Consider the following 21796-nt stretch of genomic DNA (forward strand, 5'->3'; position numbering starts at 1 on the left):
TAATTCATTATATCATCAAACTAATAGATTTTTCTTATTTTAACATATTATTAAAATATAAAGTATATGAAAAAATAACATTAAAATTGAGAATCATACAAACACAAATGTTCCTATCACTCCAATATCATCTGGACTCATCTCTTACTTTCTCTTTAGTTATCCAACCTCAAGTGGTGATGGAAGTTTTGGAGTTGTAGGAACATTTCCTCTCTTCATAGCAACATTTGATTATTTATTTTTTTTGTTGAGAAGAAGTTGTTGAAAGGGAGTTGGTGAGAGTGCAAAGGAGATGAATATGGATCAAAAATATTTCAATCTATCAAATAGTGAAGATTTATTTAACCTTTTGAAAATATATTTATGAGTAAAAATATAGCCATTTTGAACAAATAAAAATGAAGTTATCTCAATCAAAATAACTAGAATTTTGTGATATTTTTATATATAGTAATAGATGATCTAACAATAAGATTTTTATAAGATATTCTAATAGTAAAGTCTTTATAAGATCTTCTAATAGTTAGGATTTTATAAGACCATGTAAGTGTTTAACCAAAATGTTTTTATAAGACTCTCTAATAAGGAATCTAATAGTTTGTTAGACGCTTAGACGGCATAAACCACAATTAGAATAAATAAATATTTGATTTGATTTTTGTTATCCTCAAAACATAAACTCATGTGGTTTTCAAATCAAGAGATCCTCTAATTTCCTAAGATTGAGAACTCTCATAAAACAAAGGAATAGAACTCTCACACAAAACATAATGAAAACTCATTGGATATAATGATTAGACACTTAATATATATATATATATATATATATATATATATATATATACACACGTATATACATATCGATAAAATGATTTAATTTTTGTTTGGCTTATGTTTACCCCGTTTTACTCCTTCAAATTCTTTAAATAAGTGTTGAACATGTTTTATACCTCTTAAAATTAATAATTTTTTTTTTTTGTAATATTTCCAAAACTTCATCTCCTTAATACTAAACGCTCAAAATCTTTTTTTTTTTTGAAACATGATTTGTAATCACCTATATGAGATATTCAAATTCTTCAAATTTAGATGTTTAAAAAAATCAGAGATATTCACAATATGTTAGAAAAACATTAACAAAACTTAATTTGAACAAATTTGCTAAAGGAAAACATATTTTAGAATTGCAAAAAAACAAGGACAAACAAAGCATATTCGAATTGCAGTTTATTTCAAGAACATTTACAATCTATCTTAGTATGTTAGAATTGGTTCAAAACAATGTTTCTAAAAAATATAATAAAAAATATTTTGCTTCCTAGAAACATTCATTGTTATTGCTTATTGTTTAAATCACTTAAAGTCAATTTTGATACATTCAAATTACACAAAGAACATATTAGAAGCTTTGACCGTCTAATGCTCTTTGATCGGCTAGTAGGCCATAAACCTTTTAGAATCTTAACAAAATATATACACATATACATATACAATAGTTATAAAGAGATTTTATCTCATCAAGGAAGATATAAGTCTGGTAAGTGTAAAAAAAATCTATGATAATAAATACGGTAGATAAAACAAAATTGATTAAGAAAGACTTAAGTCAATGCATTAATTACCTTCTTATCTTTTACCAAGTCATCTTAACATTTATCATGCCACCTCATTTTTTATAAAATGGAATATACTTGGATCCCAACTAAAAAGTTCAAATGAAACTAGAGATGATGATGTAAAACAATGAGAAAAAAAGGAGAAAGAAAGTTGAACAAGAAGAATAAAATATAATTTGTTATCAATCTTCAAAGGTAAGGGGAAGGGAATATATATATATATATATATATATATATATATATATATATATATATATGCTATCAAATTTGTTTTTTTAATGATGTTACTATTTTTACTGTAATTTTTTTATGGTTGGTTTTTACTGTAATCATGTCTTATGGTCGCTTCTCCTTAAAGTTTACATATCCTTTGCCAAATACTTTTATGCTTTGAATTCCTTTTATCTTTTAAAATATCAAACGACAAAATACTCCTTTCTAGAGAATTTTTCAAACATCTAAAAAAAAACACTTTAACTTGTTCTTATGCTTTATTGTGTTTTACATTTAGTTATTCAATTATTATTTTTACATTAGCTTCGATAAATTCAAAATTTGTTTATTGTACATGCAAAATATTCTATAGGATTATTCCAATGAACATCGTATATAGTTGACCCATTATTGCAAACACATGCTTACTCAATGAATTGATTTTAGTCCATTCAAAGTTCAAACTATTTTTTTACATTAGAGTATAAGAGGACAAAGTATTTTATATTAGATGGGTAAACAACACATATATAATTAAATATTTATTTTCTGTACAAGGAGAATATTCTATTGGAATATAGTAATATATAGTTGAACCATTATTGCCAAAACCAAGTCTACTGAGAGGCTCTTAAATGAATTTGACTTTGATCCACACACGAAACCAGAAACAATCAACTATAGGTAGCTACTACTTGTTAAGCAGCTGAAAAAGATCAGTGTGAGAAGAAAATGTATGTGACAAGACCCCTTTCCATGTACAAAAGGAACCCTGGTGCTCTTTCAGAGCCTCCTCCAACAGGGCCAAATTCAGGTTATCTTGTAATCTTTGATGAAGAAGCTCAGACATACTCATGTTTTGGTTTGTGCAAGGACTCTGCTATCAGGGACCTTCCTTTTCCCCAGGACAAAAACTTAACCATCAACTATGGAAGTGATGATGAAGATGCCTTGTTTGTTCCAGTGTTGAATCAACCACTTTCTTCAAACCGGTACTATGTGATAAGAAGGAGGGGGAAGCATCAAGGGTATGAATTATTATCACTTTTCAATATCTATTAAAAAAATTGCTTTAAGCCTAACTCATTTATAAAATCTACTTGTAGAATAACATTTGCACCAAATTAAAGTTCAAAGAACTGTTTTTAGAACACAGTTTTGACAACATAACTGGTTTCAGGATAGGTCAAATATTTCCCAACTACTCTTTCTGCAGGAGAATTGAAAAATGAGCTCCATGAATTTAAGAATCCAATGGATAAACTTTTAAGTATTAAACACACTTTAGTACTATGTAGTTCTCTAGTTCAACTCATTTTGAGAAACTTTGACAAAAGAAGCATGCATAAACATGTTTTTACATCACAAACAAAACAGAAAAACTAAAGTATCTATCAGTTTAAGTCTAATATATCTGAACATTTGGGATAGTATTGCATCTCTGAAACTTGAAAACTACTGCGTTCACACACTCTTATATAGTTCTCACTGACTCCTCAAATTGACAAGTGTAGTTTCAAACACCATTTTAAAACTTGAATTGATTTCAGTAAAGCTAGCACGAGTTCAAAGAAAGAGGACATGGACACTTGTTTATGTTGCAGTTTTGTCCACGATGTAAAACCAAGACCTTTGGATCCCTCTGATGTTTATCAGCAGGTTGAAATCATCAAAAAGAGCCATGGTTTCCATGCAAAGTCGGTTGCCTCAGATGGAATTCCTCATGGTTTGTTGCGGAATAAAGGATGGGGAGTTAATGTTCGCACTCCCAGCAATTACCATTTGCGTGAAGCTTCAGGCTGTAATGATTCCTTGCGTGCCAAGCTTCCTGATGTCAACTTCCCACTGTCCAATGATAGGTCTGCATCAGTGGTTGTTGGAAAGTGGTACTCCCCTTTTATGTTTGTGAAAGAAGGAAAAGGGCTGAAGGAGCAGATGAAGAAGTCAGTGTTCTATGAGTTGACACTGGAGCAAAGATGGGAAAAGATATTTTGGAAGGAAAATAATGAAGACAGTGGTGAGAACCATGGTGTGCTTATAGATGTTGTTGTTCAAACAGAAGTTGCCAAGGTTGCAGGAATGGAAGCTGTTTGGGATGAGCATTGTGTGAATAATGAGAAAGTGGTGTGGTTTAAGAGTTTTGGTGATGGAGAGTCTGAAAGAAGTGTTGGACTGAGTTTGGAAATTGTTGATGGAATGAAATGGGAGCAAGAAAGAGTTGGGTGGATTGCTGGGAATGAAAGGCAAGTGAGAGTGGAAAGGGTGGAGGAGTTTCAAGGAATAACAAACAAGTGGATGAAATTTGGTTGCTATGTGCTGGTAGAAACTTTTGTATTAAAGGCAATGGATAGAAGATTGGTGCTATCTTATGAATTCAGACACAAACATCAAATTAGGTGCAAATGGGAGTGATTATTTTCTTTTCTGCATATTTGTGTTATTTAATGTTTGGTTAGTTATTGTTATTTTAAGTTATACTGTAATCAAAGTTACAAACTATAGCAATTCACCCAACTCTTTCTTCCTCCCATCTCATTCCATCAGCATTTTCAATAAAATATAAACAAATTTACTAAATGATTTGGTAGTGACACTTCATTGAAGAAAGAATTGAACATCTGATAGGTTGAGAAATGACTTTACCGTTGAGAAAGAATATGAAGATTATAACATTCACTCATTCATAATTAAGATAATTTTACACCGGACCAATGTATACATATACATTCTGCATAAAACTTCTAACATTCTCTGCTATATGCCCAAACTAAAAGGGCCAAACTCGCTTTTAACAATAAAATTACACATAAAATATGTATATAACAAGTATTGTTCTTGAGTATACAAAGCATTCATATGAAGCAAACAAAACATATATTCAAAGCATATGGGAAAGGTAAATTATTTCCCCTGCAAATAGCAAATAGAACTTGGAATTCAAACTGTTAAAGCTCAACATATGGTAACTAGATTGTAATAACCCTCATTCCCATTTGCACATAATTTGATGTGGATGCCTGAAATCATAAGTCAGCACCAAACTTCCATCCATTCTCCTAAAAACAAAACTCTCTACCAACATATAACAACCAAATTTCTCCCACTTGTTCATTCCTCTAAACTCCTCTACTCTCATCACACTCTCTTGCCTTCCATCACTTGCTTTCCACCCAACTCTTTTTTGCTCCCATTTCATTCTCTCAACCACTTCCAAACTCAGTCCAACACTCATCTCTCTTCCAACTTCATCAACACTCTTAAACCACAACACCTTGTCAACCACACCACTTTCATCCCAAACAGCATCCCTTCCTGCAACCTTCACAACTTCTGTTTGAATAACAACATCAACAAGCACACCATCTTCACTGTTTGCAAATTCCTTTGAAAATATTTTTTCCCATCTTTGCTCTAGTGTGACCTCATAGAACATGGACATTTTCATCTGCTCCTTTAATCTCATTCTTTCCTTCAGAAACATAAAAGGGCAGTACCACTTTCCAACCACCACTGATTCAGAACTATCATTAGACAATGGGAAGTTGAAATCTGGAAGCTTGGAACGTAGAGAGTCATTGGAGCCTAAAGCTTCATCCAAATGGTAATTGCGAGGAGTGGTGGCCTTTACACGCCAACCTTTGCTCCTCAAGAAGTCAGGAGGAATTCCATCTGGGGCAACAGACTTCGCATGAAAACCATTATGCTTCTTGCTTATTTCAACCTTTTGATAATCATCCGAGGGAACCAAAGGTCTTGGTTTAACATCTTTGACAAAGCTGAAGCATAAGCAAGTGGCTTTTTCTTCTTCTTTTGAACTTGTGCTTGCTTCGCTGAAATAAATTCACCTAGAGATTACATATAAAGAAATAATGCTTCTGTTTTTTCAAAACTCTTTATATATACATAATACTTCCAAAAGCTGAAAATAAATGTCCAAATCACCTTAAACACAAATTGGATAAAGAATATATAACAGTTAAGTTGGAAACTAGATACTTGATTCAAGATAAACTTTTCAAATTTTGTGCATAATTCATTCTGATGGTCTAATCTAAAAGTTAAAAGCATATTAAGGTACTGATATAGAAAAATTTGATTCATACCCTTGATATTTGCCGTCCCTTCTTATGGCATAGTAGCGGTTTGAAGACAGTGGTTGATTCAATACTGGGATGAACAAGAGCTTGTCCCAGTATGTGATGGTTTGGTTGGGAGGTTGATTTTGTTGAGCTGAATGGCTAGTGTATGTGTCTGTGATGATTAAGTTCTTGTCCTGAGGAAAAGGAAGATGCTTGATTTCTGGGTCCTCACGTAATCCCAAACAAGTGTAAGCTGGGGGTTCATCCCATATTACAAGATAACCTGAATTTGGTCCTAATGGAGGATCTGAAACAGCCTCAGGGTTCTTCTTGTACATAGAAACTGGTCTTGTCACATACATTTTTCTCTCACCTTTCTCATGTATTTCCTTACAATTCAATCTTTGCTTTCTTATGAATATACATATATATAAGCTAAATTGCTAAATGCTATGTGTTATCAGGAAAAGTGAAATGATAATGTTTATCTGTTGCAGCTAGAGAGATATTTTGTTCGGTTTTTGGATTTGGATTTAGATTACACTCAAATAGGTGACTTTCTAATATTGTATGTTACAAAGATGACTCATTGCATGGATATCGAACACAACACCAACACAGTTATTCTGATACAGTTTATGTTTATTAAAATATAACATACAAAAATATTATGTAATTAACCTTAAATATAAAATATTATGTATACAAATTTTATAAAGCAAGTGTTCTTCTCATAAAATAAACAGATTTTTGGTTTTTTATGTATTTATCTAATTTGTTCAATTTAAAAATAAGCAGTTTTTTACTTGTTTATTAATAAGCAAATGATATGCAGTTCTTAAATAAATGGTTATTTTAAAAAATACTTATTTTATCAATAATTATTTTAAGTTTAAACAAATTAGTTTTGTATCTTATTCAAACTTATTTATAAATTGGTTATCTAGTTAATAATATTAAATTTATCTACAATAGTATTATTTTTAAATAACTAATATACAGAAAAAAAATCAAAATCAATTTTTCAATTCTTTTATAAAATAGAAAGAAAACAAAATAATGAGACAATTAGAAAATAATCTTATGAAAACAGAAAAATATAAATTAATAATATTTTTAAAAAAAATATTTTTAATTAAACACTTAATATGTCATGTATATATTTATTATTTTATGTATAAAAAAATATATTTATTATTTTCTTGGAAATGGGATTCGGCTTGGAGGTGACTAAGACATATATCGGTTTGTAACTATCACTGTTATAGATATATTCCATATTTTAATGATGAATCCGAATCTATAATTATGATAAAATAAACGTTTAATAGTTTTTATTCTATTTTATATATATGGAGAACACGATGTATATATTATATAATTTTGAATTATATAAATTAAAAATAAATATTTAGATATAAAATATGTTTTAGATTCTTTTAAAAATAGAAAAATATTTTTTATGACTGGTTTAAAAGAATTTGTTTCTTATTTTTATAATTATAATAAAAATTTATACCATAAATTTGAGTTTTTAAAAAATTATTGTATTTATATATTTTAAAATTGTGTTAGAACTGTGTTAGAAATTTTAAAAATCCAACAATTTTTTTTTTTTAAATTGAACACTTCATCGATAAGTGTCGTATGAGTGTCGACACTGATACGTGTGTCCGACACTATTTAAAAGAAGTATCCAAAATTTATAAATTCTATTAATGTAAACATTCTTCAGTTAAATAGATGCAACGAAAAATGAATAATAAATGAGAACTAATATCGATTCGTTAACAGAAATAATATGCAAAATCATCAACAAATATCAAATATCACTATAGCATAATTATCATTTGAGTAAAAGAATTACAATAACTCGTTTAAAAACATTAAATTAACCTTAAAACATTTAAAATAATAAGATAAAATTACAAAAACATTATAATAGAAAAAAACACCCATTAAACCTCAAATAAAATAAAGAAATATAACTTTTCTCTGATGTCCAACCTCCTTAATATATATATATATATATATATATATATATATATTCTTCTATAAACCGATTAAAAGAGAATTTTTAGATTTTGGAGTAATTTTTTTGTTGGTTTTGGAAACTTATTTGGAGACAAATTCTTGATAAAAGAGAAGCTACCTGTACGGTAATTGAATAAATTTTAAAATACAATTTGAAATAAATAAATTTGAGTAATTGGAAATGTTAGTGTTGAAGATTACACATTGACTAGAGATTAGGACATTTCATTGTATATAAGTGGGTGCAAATCTCAACCTTATGAGTTGTTTTTATGGGGTTGAGTTAGACTTAAAGTCCACCTACTAACATAGTATCAGAGTCACAGGTTGGTACTCTTATTCTCAAATCTGCTTACTGTTTTTTCTTGTTTAATTTATTTTTGATAAATAAGGGATTTGTGAATTGAAAGAAATTAAGATAATGATAATTAGATTAAGATAATTAATAAAAAAATTGAAAAATAAATTTTAAATCTGGATTAAAATATTAGTTTTATACTTACAAATATTTAAATCACAATTCAGAATAATCAAATTTAAATTTTATAAGAAAAACTAATTTTTCCAAAGTACAAATAGATTAACTATATTTAAACTCAATCAAATACATTAGAAACACAATAATCATAAATTAAATAATTAATTTACACCAAAATTTTAGAGTGCTAAATTCAATTTCAATCTCTAATTGTAGAACTTGATTTTGAGAAGAAGATTTCACTCAATAGGTCATTGTATTCCGTTTTCAAGTTTGTCACTGAATACATATGTATGGTACTTCCTGCACCATATCACTGCACTCAATACTCAATTGCAGGGAAAAGACAAAAATACCTTTAAAAAATGTATATATAAAATTACATTCTAAACCTCTTTTTTTCTGTAACAAAATAATCTCTTTCGATAAATTTTGCTATAATGTATTATTTTTAATTCCGGATTTTTTTTATTCAGAACACAATAATCTCTTCTGAATTTACTTTTGTGGAATTTTAATTCTAAATTTTTATTTTCGAAATAAAGAGTATTTTTGAAATTTTTTAAATTATGTTGGGTACAGATTCAAAAGTGTTGGTTGCAGCAAGCAATTGCCCATATGTATATGTAGTTAAGGCTCATGGCCCAATATAGGTATATCTCTATGAGGGTATTTCTTCATGCACCCTATCAAAAATCAAAATTCTTCCTCCATCCATCAATTTTCGAAAAGACTATTTTACCCTTTTTATTAATGATTTCTAAATTAATTTTTCCAAAAGCTTTTTCAGAACATACTTTCTAAAATTCATGGAATGTATTTTGTTTCCAGAACAAATTTTTTGGAATAAACTTCCTGAAAGGTATATATAATACATTTTGGAATATTTTTTTTTTGAATATTTTTTCTAAAATGTATTATGGAATTTTTTTTTAGAATGATGACGAATTAGATTGGTCCTTTGGTCATTCACCTATTTGATAAAGTGCAGAAAATTTTTTGATGGGTCCAAAAGAAACAATCTCACTACTAAGCGACTGTTTCTTTCTGCACCTCCATACTTTTTTTTCTCACCTCCATAAATTTTTGAATTTCCAAAAATGTCCCTTTATAATATTTTAAATTACATAATCTGGAACTCATTTTTCAAATTTATAATTAGCTTATGGATTATGTAATCCGAAAGCCTTTTTTGAGATGCATTATTACTTTCTGGATTACATAATCCGAAAGTTTTATTTAGCTTCCAGATTATGTAATCCGAAAGTCTTTTTTCAAATGTATTCCGGATTACATAAGTCGAAAACTAGTTTATGAGGGTGACAAAAAAGTATAAAAATGTATTTTCATAATATGTATGGAGGTGGTAGAAGAAGATATGGATCTACAGGAAGAAACAGTCCTACTGCACATGATTCAATAGACGATCCAAGGAGAAAGAATATGGTTTATTCTTACAATATGTAAACAATGTCGAAATGATTACAATGAAACTAGATGAATGAACAAACATAGTCAATAAAATCTCACAAAATTGAAAGTAAACTACAAAACCAGTGATTCTTTTCTTCCACTGGTGCTTGGGTGAGTTTGGCATATACATAGTCTTAAACCAATACCAAAAATCTTCATCATTCCCATTTACTTCTAAGTTCATCATGGTGTTTGAAAGCATAGGTGAGTAATGTGCTTCCATCCAATGCTTTTAGTACAAAAGTCTCCACCAACACATAACATCCAAATTTTTTCCACCCCTTAGCCCCCTTAAATTCTTCCACTTTCTTCACTCTAATTTGCTTCTCTTTTCCCCCATTCCACCCTACTCTTTTCTGCTCCCACTCCATTCTCTCAACCACTGCACTGCTCAATCCCACACTTCTCTTTTCTCCAACATTGTTCAAACTATGGAACCACACAAAACCTTCAGCAGTATCCATTTCATGCATCTCCCAGCCGCCAATTACAACCACTTCCTTTTGAACCACAGCATCCACAATCACAGTCTTTGCTGCTTCATTCTCATTCCCACATGAAAAAATTTGCTCCCACTTCTGCTCCAGAGTCATCTCATAAAACATTGGCTTTCTCATTTCTTCCTTCAATGTTTTGTGAGCTCCTTCCTTGATAAACATGAAGGGGCAATACCATTTTCCCACAGCAACAGCGTCTGAACTCTTTTTTTCCAAGGAGAATTTGAATTCAGGCTTGCTGGCACGGAGGGTTTCATTCAAACCTGATGCTTCGCTTAGACTTGAAGCACTTGAAGCACCCACTTTCCATCTTCTACTCAAAAATCTTGGAGGGTAACCACACGGGGCAACAGACTTAGCAGAAAAACCACTCCTGAAAGTAACTTTGCTTCTTCTGGGATATATCTCAAACTCTTGGTGTGTGTCACTGATATCTATTGGATGTAGTGCTTCATCAGTTACACCGTTGTAGAAACAGAATGTGTCCAAATCCTCCTCCTTTGAGTTAATGTATGCTTCCCTGCACAACCAAAAGCAAATTACATCAGTATAATCCTTAACCTTAAACCTGTCAAGAACATAAAACCTTAAATTTGCATTTGAATCACCCTCATCTTATATAATTGCTGTTCAGGTTAGAAAGTGAAGAATAAAGGGTCAACAAAGCAAGGAAAATCTAACTTGCTTAATGAAATGAAGGCTTACCCTCTTTTTTTCTTATTTAGATTTATCACATAGTATTTGTTGGAAGACAGTGGCTGGTTGAGAACTGGGATGAAGGCAACATGGTGGTAGTGAGTGGTTCTATTCACTGAAATACCTGATCTATAGAACAACTCAAGGTTTAAATTTTGAGGGAAAGGCAACTCCTTCACCTCATGGAATTCTCCTAAACCAAAACAAGAGATTGGCTCCATATCTTCTTCATCTTGGATCACCAAAATGCCAGAATTGGGACCTTCTGGTGGAGGCCATGATAGAGCATCTAAAGACTTCTTGAACAGAGACAAAGGCCTAGTCACATACATTCTCTCACCCTAATCTTGATTCTAAGAATAACTTGTTGAATGTGGATATTGGAGAATGTCCACATGAACTTATATATATATATATATATATGAGATGAAAGTTTATGTTGATATGGTTCATGATGACCAAGTATTACATTACTAAACGTGTTCAATTGACCAAGTGAGTATTGCAGTTGTAATAGTGAAAGTTGAAATTTTCAACATGTGGGACCCACATGAGAACAAAATATTGATGCTGGGTAGTGGCCATGAGATGGTCCAATTTGGTCAGCCTTGTTGGCTTTGGCTTTGTCTATTTGGAAGTTTCAGCCTAAAAGGATGCAAAGGGAGATTTGGGGATCAGTGTACACTGCTGAGATGTAAAGTTTGAAGAGATTAGACCATACTTTTAAAGAACAAAATATATTATTAATAGTTTTTTTCTCACATCATTTCATTTAATTTTATCAACAAATAATGTGTATTCAATCAAGACTGCAGGCATGATAGAAATAACAACTACATTAATATATTATTATATATCTTTATATAAAGGGATTTTTTTTATGTAAATAAATTTATTTTTATTAATATTTTATTTTAGATATTTTAGTTATTTTTTTATTTTGCAAGTATTTATTAAATAATTAATTATTTTTATAATTAATTAAAACTGCTTTTTTATTTTATATTTAAGATTAATATACTGTCATTTTATAAAATAGTTATAATTCTAAATTTTAAATATGGAGTAGTTTTTAAATTAAATGCGAAACGAAGTAGTTTATTAAACATAAAACAGTTTATTAAAACATGCAACAGTATGATGGTGAAACCCTTTTTTTTCATATTTTCATATTATAGTTTTTATATCTTCTTATCATTTGTTTTTAAGTTGTTATCCATTATTAACATTTTATTTTTTAAAAATATAAAATTAAATAAATAGATATTTAAATATTAAATATAAATATATATCAATATATTAATAATAAAAATAAAAAGTACAGATTGTGTCATTTATGTTCCTACTAGTAGTAATAACATCCTTAACTGAAAAAGTAAACAAAAAAAATCAAATTAAAAATTGGTAATGTTAGGTATGTTTTGCAGGATTTAGTTGTTTATTCTATTCATGACCTAGCTGTCTTTCAATTCCTAGTCAACTTTTTTAATGATTAATAAATTGAGTGTTGATATAATAAATTAGGGTGTTCTGTGTTCTGTTTAGAACTGCGGTTGATACTACAAAGACTTAAAATTCTCTTGCTTAAGAAGCCCGTGACTTTTTTCAATAACTAAGAAAAAATAAAAGTTAACCTCAATAATGAATCCCTCATGTTATTTACTTAAACAACACAAATTATAATTCACACTCAAAAATGAGTTGAGAAATAACTTATTTCTCAATACCAAATTTCAGTTTTTTTTTAAAGTGTTCAATGCATAATTTTTATTAATTAAAAAATTTTACGGTAAAATTAGAAAAAATAAAAAATTGAAATAATTTTAGAGCATGCGTGAAGTTAAGTTATGATATTTTGAATAATCTGAAAATTTAAAACATATTTAACAAAATTAAATGACATTGTAACAAAATTGGGGATGTTGATAAAAAAAATAGGAAATTGTGTATGTTTTAAAAATTGTATTGTATTATAATTGAAAATGCATAATTTGGAACATTTTAATAAATGAATAGATTATTATAATAAAGGTTAGAAATTTTTAATAATGATAATCCATAGTTAGATTATAATATGATGAGTTTTAATTAATTTTGAGAATTTGAAAATTGTGTAAGCTGTTATTAAAATTGATATTATTGTTTAATTTGAAATATAATTGATGATAAAAATAGATTTTATAATAGTTAACTTTTATAATAGTTATTTTACAAGTAGCTTAATTATTTGTTAAATTTTATAATAGTTGTCCTTATATATTGCTAAATTTTATAATATGAGTATAAGTTGTTAAATTTGAATCATGAATTGTTATACTTATGATTTAAAAATAAAATAAAAGTGTGCATGTGTCAAATGTTAATGTTTATAGTCAGAGTAATTTTATAAAAGTTAATTAATCAATTTCTATATAATTAAGGTAACAAGTTTGAGTTAATCTCTTTATATAATCAGAATGCATTTAATTTGGAACAATAAAATAGTTTTTACCAAACTGTTTTTAATTTTAAAAACAAAATCTAGAAATGTAAAAAGTATTTTTTTTTAAATTGAGAAATTAATAAATTTTTCTAGCGGTCGAATCAAATCTATAATCACTCCTAATCAAGAACTAAACTAAAACATAATTAATCTAAAAAAAATTAAAGTGAGTAAAATTAACTTGGTTATAAGATTGATGAAATTTTTAAATAGACACATTTACTTCGCAAGTAATTTACTCTATTATTCAAATCAAATTAATTCTTATAAATTATTTTGGGACTAAAAGTGTTATTAAAACGCCATTAAATATTAAATAATCTAAACAAATACTTATTATTAATTAAAATTTATTAAAAACAAAAAATTATATAATTCCTACCTTTTATTTATGATTCTGTAGTTGTTAACACACTTATCTTGAGAAATTCATTTTTAAATACAAAATGAGTTTTTACATTGATTTTTAGTAAATTATTATGTACATGTTGTTAATCAATCCTACTAAAATTTGAAATATGACGAATGGTAATTAGTTTTAATTGCCTTTTTTTTTAAATGGTAGAAACACATTGAACTGAAACATATAAATGTTTGGTATTGCAAGAATCCTACAGAAATACATATAGTTAAAAATTTGTACATATATATTACATTTTTTTAATCAACAATAAAAAATAATATAAATTTACATTTTTTTAATCAACAATAAAAAATAATATAAATTTACATTTTTTTAATCAACAATAAAAAATAATATAAATGAAAATATTTGGAATACTCCAACCCAGATACAATACGCCTAGTTCTTAGCCAAAATTCGTACATATCCAGCTTACTATAATACAAAAAAATAAGACAACAACATAACTCATGTCAAGGATATAAGATATGATATCTCCAGAAATGTATGATATATCCAGAAATGTATGTTGATTAACTAGTATCCTAGTTTGTGTGTTTTAATTAAAGTAGTTGAAAATTTGAAGTACTGAATATATTAATTGTTGTGTGAATTGAAGATTTATGAGGATATTAGAATTGAGCTGCCATGATGAAGAATTTGTAACAGTGGCATGATTATAAAACAATTGGCTATTACATTCAGAAGAAGTGTTCCTGAGAATAGTTGTGTTTGTAGAAAAGATTAGTAAAGTTGGAAGTAGGAAATGGACAAGTCAAAAGAGAATCCCCACATCTCAGTTTCCTGGCCCTTTCTTTCAATAATGCAGATGAGTTAGCTTTAAAGATAAGCTGTTGCCACAGTAATGAGTTGAGTCTCACTTGTGAAGGCTTAATAAATGCATTTGAATTCTATGTCATATGGATATGTGATAGCAACAGGTCAAGTGTCAAATTTGGCAACCACTTAGGTTGTAGAGATTGCAATCATTTGTCTATTACCTTACCCTATTGCATACTTTTCTAAACTGCAAAATTTGTGACCATTTCTTTCATAATTAAGGACTGTTATTGTTGTTGCCAGGAATTTTCCTTTGATTCTTCTTCCCTAAAGTTTGATGGAATAAGAAATATTTGGCAAGGACCTTTCCAAGAAGTATGAAGTTTCCTCATTTACTGAAAAACCATTAGTACACATGAAAGATAATGGCTAATGACCAAACTACAGATAATTTAAACCACAGACTAAGACTACCCTTATGAAGCTACCAGGAAGATGTTTTCTTCTTCTTTTTTTGCATATGTATTTGATGGTGCTACTTACTATATCTCAGGCTTTGAACATGAACTCTTCATCTCTTTTCCTTGAGCTTCCCCAATTTGAATGGTATCTGAAAATCCACCTCCAACCCTTCATGCTTTTCCTTCCCCTTTTGATTCCTCTGTCATTCACAGTGATTCTACATGACCCTCCATTGGTTAAAACTCCATCGCCTACCAAGCCCCCATAAGAGCCTCCCCCATCATGTGCCATGAAATTGCCACCTCTAAAAGAAGAGAAGGCGTCACCAAGGTTTCTCATCTTTGAACCAGAAAACTCATGCTTGGATTCTGCTGAGTAATCAAGCTTCAAGTCAATAAAGCTAGATTCATCCATGCCTTTGAAATCACTCTCCCTGAGTGAAAACACACGCCTATTTGCCCCATAGAACCCCCCATCACCATCCATTAGGCCACCACTCTTCTTCCCACCACCCTTGAGATTGAGATCATTGCCACTTTCATAATCAAACAAGAAATCCCTCCTCTCCCCATCAAAACCACTCCTTCTTGGCTCAGCTTCACTGTATCCACTTCTTCTCCCAGATTCCAACATCAAACCCCCATTAACCCCAGAACTCCTAGCTGCAGAAATTGAGCTTCTGGCACCTGACAACACTGAATCCCCACCGTCCTCAGATCCAAATAGTCCTCCCCCTCTGAAGCTGCATAGTGACCTGGACCTAGACACACCCCCTTGATCCAGCATCCACATCTCATTCCTTTCATCAAACCCAACAACACTTCTCCCACAATCCTTCTCCTTTTTCTTCCTAAACAACTTCCCAATTCTCCAAAATCCACCATGCCTCTTGATCTCAACACAGCTGCTGCTGCTCCTCCTCAGCACCACAACCTCCTCCTCCTTATCTTTGGCCTTACTGGGATTCAAATGCTGGAGAACTGGGGTCTCATTCTTCTCATTCTCAATGAGAAACGATACCCTTCCAACGCTTCCCACCTCAACAGTGCATGAATTGCGGTGGGAGATCATCTCATCAGAGCAAGAACAAGAAGAAAGCCTTTGCTCTCCACAGTCAGAACACACAAGCTTGACCAAACGGTCCTTGAGACAATATGCACATATACCAACAGAAGAAGAAGAAGGGTGTTTCTTACATGGGAGTTCTGAGGAGGAGGAGTAGTAGCAATCCATGTCATTGGCGTAAGCTTCCACACCTTTGTTCCTCTCCTTCATGGCTTCAGATGGAGCCTCAAAAGTAAAGTGAAAAAATGGCAAGGGGCTAGCTAAGGTCTATGAAAGAAAGAGAAAAACAAGAAAAGGGACCAAATACTTGGCTTGTAGAAGCAGCCTCCCCTTTGAAGCTATGAGTAAAAGGTAGAGAATTTGAATGTGAATGAATAAAGGGGTGATGTTTAGAGTGAGTGAGTGAGAGAGAGAGAGAGAGGAAGCACAGAGGCGTTTCCTTTACGTTTTCTTTGCAGGAAAAACAGTGATAGGAAGGAAGAGAAAAAGGGTGATGCAAGAAAAGAAAAGAAAAAATAAAGCACTAGCTCCTGCAGGCATTATTATGTAGGGAAGAGAGTGAAACAGCAAAATTGAGTGAAGAAGTGAACAAACTCTTTTCATCACTTAATACACTTGCATGCATTGCATATGTTGATAAATAACTATGTGTGTATGTTTCTTTGAGTGTGAATATCAAACACTATATCTCCATTCCCCACCGTACCACTTTGAAGTGCCACTTCAGAGACCCTCTTTCTCACTCCCTCCCTAACAAAATTCAAAAAAAGTGCATTGGAATCATCTGCTCTTGAAAACCCATCAATCTTTCATATGAACTGTCAACAACATTTTCCCAAGGAGTTCCTCTCTTCCCCTGACTTTTGCATGCCATTGGCATAGATGGCATAGAGCTTTGACAATAAATCCTACACCCCAATACCCACTTTGCATGTGTCCCCTTGGATTAGTGGGTTCAGAAAGCAACCCTTCATAGTAACATCAGTGTGGCACGCATATTCATTTCTCCACTCTCTTTTTTGCTCCCTACCATCATTCCTTCTATTCTATTCTATTCATTTCATTTCATTTCATTTCTCCCAAACCAAACCATACTTCCTCGATCATAACCACGTGTCCCACCCACGTATCTACCTTCTGCCTCTCTCCCTCTCTCAATAACATTCACAACCACCTTGTTTTCTTTCCTCAAATTCATTTTACAACATTATGATTCAATTCAACATAAATTTATCATCTATAACCATAACTATTAAAAGTGTCAATAAATAGTGTAAACAATTCTTAATTTAGATTATGTTATAAATGATCTCATGCTACTTAAGTAAAAAATAATATTTTCTTTAATTTTAAAAAAACTAAATAAAAAGAAAAATAAACTAATATATTTATGACACAATAATTAATATATATATATATATATAATATTTTTTATTATATTCAAAATGCATGAGTGTTGAGAATACATGAGTGTTGTGTTTGTATAGTCCAACCAAAATCAAAAGAAAGTAATGATGAGAAAACGCACGCGGAAGCAACACACACAATCACGAATCAATTGCAGAAAAATAAACGACACAAGATTTAACGTGGTTCGGTCGTCAACTGCAACCTACATCCACACGGGCAACTATTAAATTTTCATTCTATCTTGTTGCGCACCAATTACAAGTACAATGATCTCTTTAAGTAGAGATAAATAAAGATAATAAAAGGGACACAATGATTAAGCCCACCCACTAAAACATGGTGTCTACTCAACCCAACCCAATTGGTCATGACTTCATACCCAACAAGTAAGTGATTCAAGAATATCAATTACAATATCAACACAAATTTGTCATCCATTACAATATCAATATATAATTTAATTGTGTAAGAAATTCTTAATTAATTTAGATTATGTAGTCACCGTCACCACCTTCTGTATGAATCAAGATAAAAAATAATTTAAATATATTTTTCTCTTTCTTAAAACTGTAATAGAGATCAAAACTTCAAACTAACAATATCTAAAATGTGTTAACTAAAATCATTTAAATGGATTTGAGATTGAAAATAGAGGATTCGTTCCCTTATTCCCAATAAACTTGTCATTGAAAAATTCCAATCATAAAAATTTACTAATCACTCATAAAAGTTAAGTGATTGTCATTCTCATTCTCTTTCCTATGTCTAATTTGCTTCTTGAAAAAAATCTTGTAAACATGTTTTTCATTTATTTCATATATGTATAACGTGTTTTTAATTAAATATTTCCCTAATCAAGAGATGAGTGGTGTGAATAAATGGTTTTGAAGCATGAGATTGAGAATGAATGGTGAGCAATTTGAAGCATGAGTTGATTGAGGTAAGAGACTAAGTTGATCCATGATTGGGCAAGAGATGAGAGAGGCTTGGCGTGCCGTATTCATTCAATTCTCTATCTTGTCTTTTCCACATAAGGACTCCTTCATTTCTATGAGCATAGCAAGTGATCATAACATGTGGGGAGTGGAACAAAGAGCCACCATTTTAACAACAATAAACTTCAAAAGGTAGTGTAGTTGTTAATTTAATTGTCCCATTTATTTCTTTATCTATTACCATTATTATTGCATCACAATAATTTTTCTTTTGGGAGGAGGATCTATTTCCATGGCCCATTGGAACTTCAAATGTGTGATATCAATGCCATAAAGAGTTGGATGGACAGAGACCACTTTAATCACTAAACTTATTGCTACAAAAAGTATTTGACAAGAACTTATTTCCTTTTTTTAATTTTTTATTTGGGTAGCTGCATATTTAATTGCAATATTGTTTATGTTTTATATGAAACCAAAATCATTATTCCAACTCATTTACATTTGAAATTTAAACCAGTTAAACTATCTCTTTTAATTGAATCATTGATCATTTGCAAAAAAAAAAAATTACTTATAACTTTAAAATATCACAAATTATATTTCGGTTTAATAACTCCTTTTCAATTTCTTTTATTCTATGTTTTTAAAAGCTAATTAGCATAGTTAGTTCCATCAAATTAATGGTAATGAACAGTAACACAGACATGAACAATAAGAGTCGTGTTAAGTGAGATGTGATATGAATAAGTGATATCTTCATCTTTTAAAAAAGTGGGATAAATTGATAATATTAAAAAAATAGAGCAAAGTTAAAAAATATTATAATGATAAAAAATCTAATAAACCCTTATTTGAGTTAAATTTGTTGGGTATCAGAACGAATTGGGTTGGGCTGATTAGACACCATGTTTAGTGAGTGATTTAATATTTTTTCTTTTATTATCTTTACTTAAAGAGATTGCCTGTATTTTTGTACGCAACAAGAAATAAATAAAACTTAATAATTGCTCGTGTGGACGTAAATTGTTGTTAACGATTGAACCATGTTAAATCTTGTGTCATTTATTTTTTTTAGTTGATTCGTGATTGTGTGTTCTTGTGTTTCTATTAAAATTGTTTTGAAAAAGTATTGATAATTTAACCTAAATTATACCCTGGATTCAAATCTGATAGAAAGTGTTTTGTATAGGCATAGCAAAGTGACAACACGAAAAAGCAGTTTCCACTCTCTTTGTCTCACCAAAACAGGTACTATTATGGCTGTTTGGCAACATCCTTCTACACATTCTTCACTTTTTTCCCCTAAAATCTTCAACTGGACCCATCTTTTTTATCAACACTAAGACATTTAAATTTTAAATCTTAAAATTATAAATTAATTTTTAATCTCACTTAGTCTTGTACTTACTTTGTTTGTTTGGATTAAATAATGGATGTGAGTGAAAAAGAAAAAAAGGAAAGTAGAAAGTGAGATGATTTAGATGAAGAGAAATAGGATGGAAAATAAAAATAAGATTTGTGAAAAATTGTGAATTATTTGATAGTTATAATAAAATTTAAAAAATTATAAAATAATCTTTTAGAAATGTAGATTAGAATTAAAAATTAATATTAAATATTAATAAAAATACATATTAATAATTCAATTTAAATTAATTTGTTGTTTATTTATTTTATTATAATATAAAAATATATATTAATAATTTAATAAACAAATTATAAATATTATATATGTATATTAAAACATATTTTTTTATACATAATCAACATATATAATTTATTAATTTGTATAAAAAAATAACGCATAATCAAACTTTTCTTCCAAATCTCTTCAAAAATACGAAGAAAATTTCAGATAAGTCTCCTAAAGTCTCTTGAAATTTTTAACATAACTTCATATTTAGGCTATTATTCTTTATGAATTGTTAATATAGTGATTGACTCTTTCAATAGATTTAGAATAACCTCTGTTCTTATAACAATTTAGAAAATAAACTTTAAATTTCACAATTCTATCAAGAAAATACCTTATAAAATGAGTTCACATTCAACAATTATATATTATAATTTAAAAATCAATATTTAAAGAAAAAAAATTATAAATAAAACACATTATGTAGAATGTTGTGATTTAGTCAATATTAATATTAGGCCAAGTTTGAATTGGTGGTCACAATAAGTATATGTATATATTTTTCAATCCCATATTGTTTAATCACTTACACATCAGAAAAAGTCAAATTTGATTAAAGCATTTTTCTCATGAGATAGGCATATATACGTCGCATCATATTATTAATTTTATGTCATACACGTTTTTTTAAAATTAAATTATAACAATATTTCTTAAGATGTTTTTTAAATTAGGTTAAAAATCTCACATTAATTAGATATAAGAATATTTCACTGTATATAACTGGGTGCAAATCTCATTTCATGAGCCGATTTTATGAAATTGAATTAGGCTTAAAGTACATATATTCTAATTCAAAATCTCATTTAATTAAAACCAAATACAACTCTTTGGCATGCTAATTACTTTTGTGTTTGATTCATAGAATATAATTATTTTTATTGGTTATGTAATAAAAAATTTAGAATCAAATAATGGTTACTAACGAAGCAAGAGTGACCCAAAACATGTTTTATAATGAACATAAATACTATATTATACGCTTTAATTTTACCAATAAGATGTGATTTGAAAAGGATAAATAATCACTTCTCATTACGTGAAAGATCGTAAAGAGGTCATAAAAATGAACATGGCTTACTCAGATTCTTCATTTTCAGTAACATCTTGTTGTGCCATTAATTCGGGTGTTGGGGAAGATGCATTCATAAGAAAATAATCATTGATGAACAAAAGTCAATGCATTTTATTCTTCCTTGAGTGCCTTCAAAATGGTCACCAATCCCAACGTCACAAATAGTACCATGTAAATTATAATTTTTATTTTAATGGGTACACATTAAATACATCTTCTTTATCTATCTTGAGTCATAATTTCAAAATTTTAAATTTTATAAAAAAATTCTTTAAGAATTAAATAAAATTATATTAAGAAGTGAAATTTAAGTTTAACTCAACTTTATGTGAAATTTGCACTTATGCTCTTATTTATAGTCAATATAGGATCTTCAACACACTTCTCTCACGTCGATGTTGT

At 29.6% G+C, this 21796-nt stretch overlaps 4 protein-coding genes across 4 annotated transcripts; 1 reads left to right on the plus strand and 3 right to left on the minus strand.

The window, feature by feature from the left end:
- The first annotated feature begins 2451 nt into the window (after positions 1 to 2451).
- On the plus strand, positions 2452 to 4359 carry LOC137806304 (uncharacterized). The gene is made up of 2 exons (XM_068606335.2): positions 2452 to 2857; positions 3380 to 4359. Exons 1-2 carry the CDS (start codon positions 2562 to 2564, stop codon positions 4239 to 4241), a joined length of 1158 nt encoding a protein of 385 aa, XP_068462436.1. The 5' UTR covers positions 2452 to 2561; the 3' UTR covers positions 4242 to 4359.
- Positions 4360 to 4474: 115 nt separating this feature from the next.
- On the minus strand, positions 4475 to 6308 carry LOC137806303 (uncharacterized). Its single transcript, XM_068606334.2, has 2 exons — positions 5933 to 6308; positions 4475 to 5659 (listed from the first exon to the last, which is right to left on the minus strand). Exons 1-2 carry the CDS (start codon positions 6268 to 6270, stop codon positions 4813 to 4815), a joined length of 1185 nt encoding a protein of 394 aa, XP_068462435.1. The 5' UTR covers positions 6271 to 6308; the 3' UTR covers positions 4475 to 4812.
- A 3532-nt stretch (positions 6309 to 9840) lies between these two features.
- On the minus strand, positions 9841 to 11475 carry LOC137806305 (uncharacterized). The gene is made up of 2 exons (XM_068606336.2): positions 11096 to 11475; positions 9841 to 10910 (listed from the first exon to the last, which is right to left on the minus strand). Exons 1-2 carry the CDS (start codon positions 11416 to 11418, stop codon positions 10052 to 10054), a joined length of 1182 nt encoding a protein of 393 aa, XP_068462437.1. The 5' UTR covers positions 11419 to 11475; the 3' UTR covers positions 9841 to 10051.
- Positions 11476 to 15116: 3641 nt separating this feature from the next.
- Positions 15117 to 17788, minus strand: LOC137806306 (micronuclear linker histone polyprotein-like protein). The gene has a single exon (XM_068606338.1). It carries the CDS (start codon positions 16486 to 16488, stop codon positions 15301 to 15303), a length of 1188 nt encoding a protein of 395 aa, XP_068462439.1. The 5' UTR covers positions 16489 to 17788; the 3' UTR covers positions 15117 to 15300.
- Between the last annotated feature and the right edge of the window lie 4008 nt (positions 17789 to 21796).

The sequence above is a fragment of the Phaseolus vulgaris genome, chromosome 3 (assembly GCF_051622355.1).
Source record: "Phaseolus vulgaris cultivar YP4 chromosome 3, ASM5162235v1, whole genome shotgun sequence".
Taxonomy (NCBI): Eukaryota; Viridiplantae; Streptophyta; class Magnoliopsida; order Fabales; family Fabaceae; genus Phaseolus; species Phaseolus vulgaris.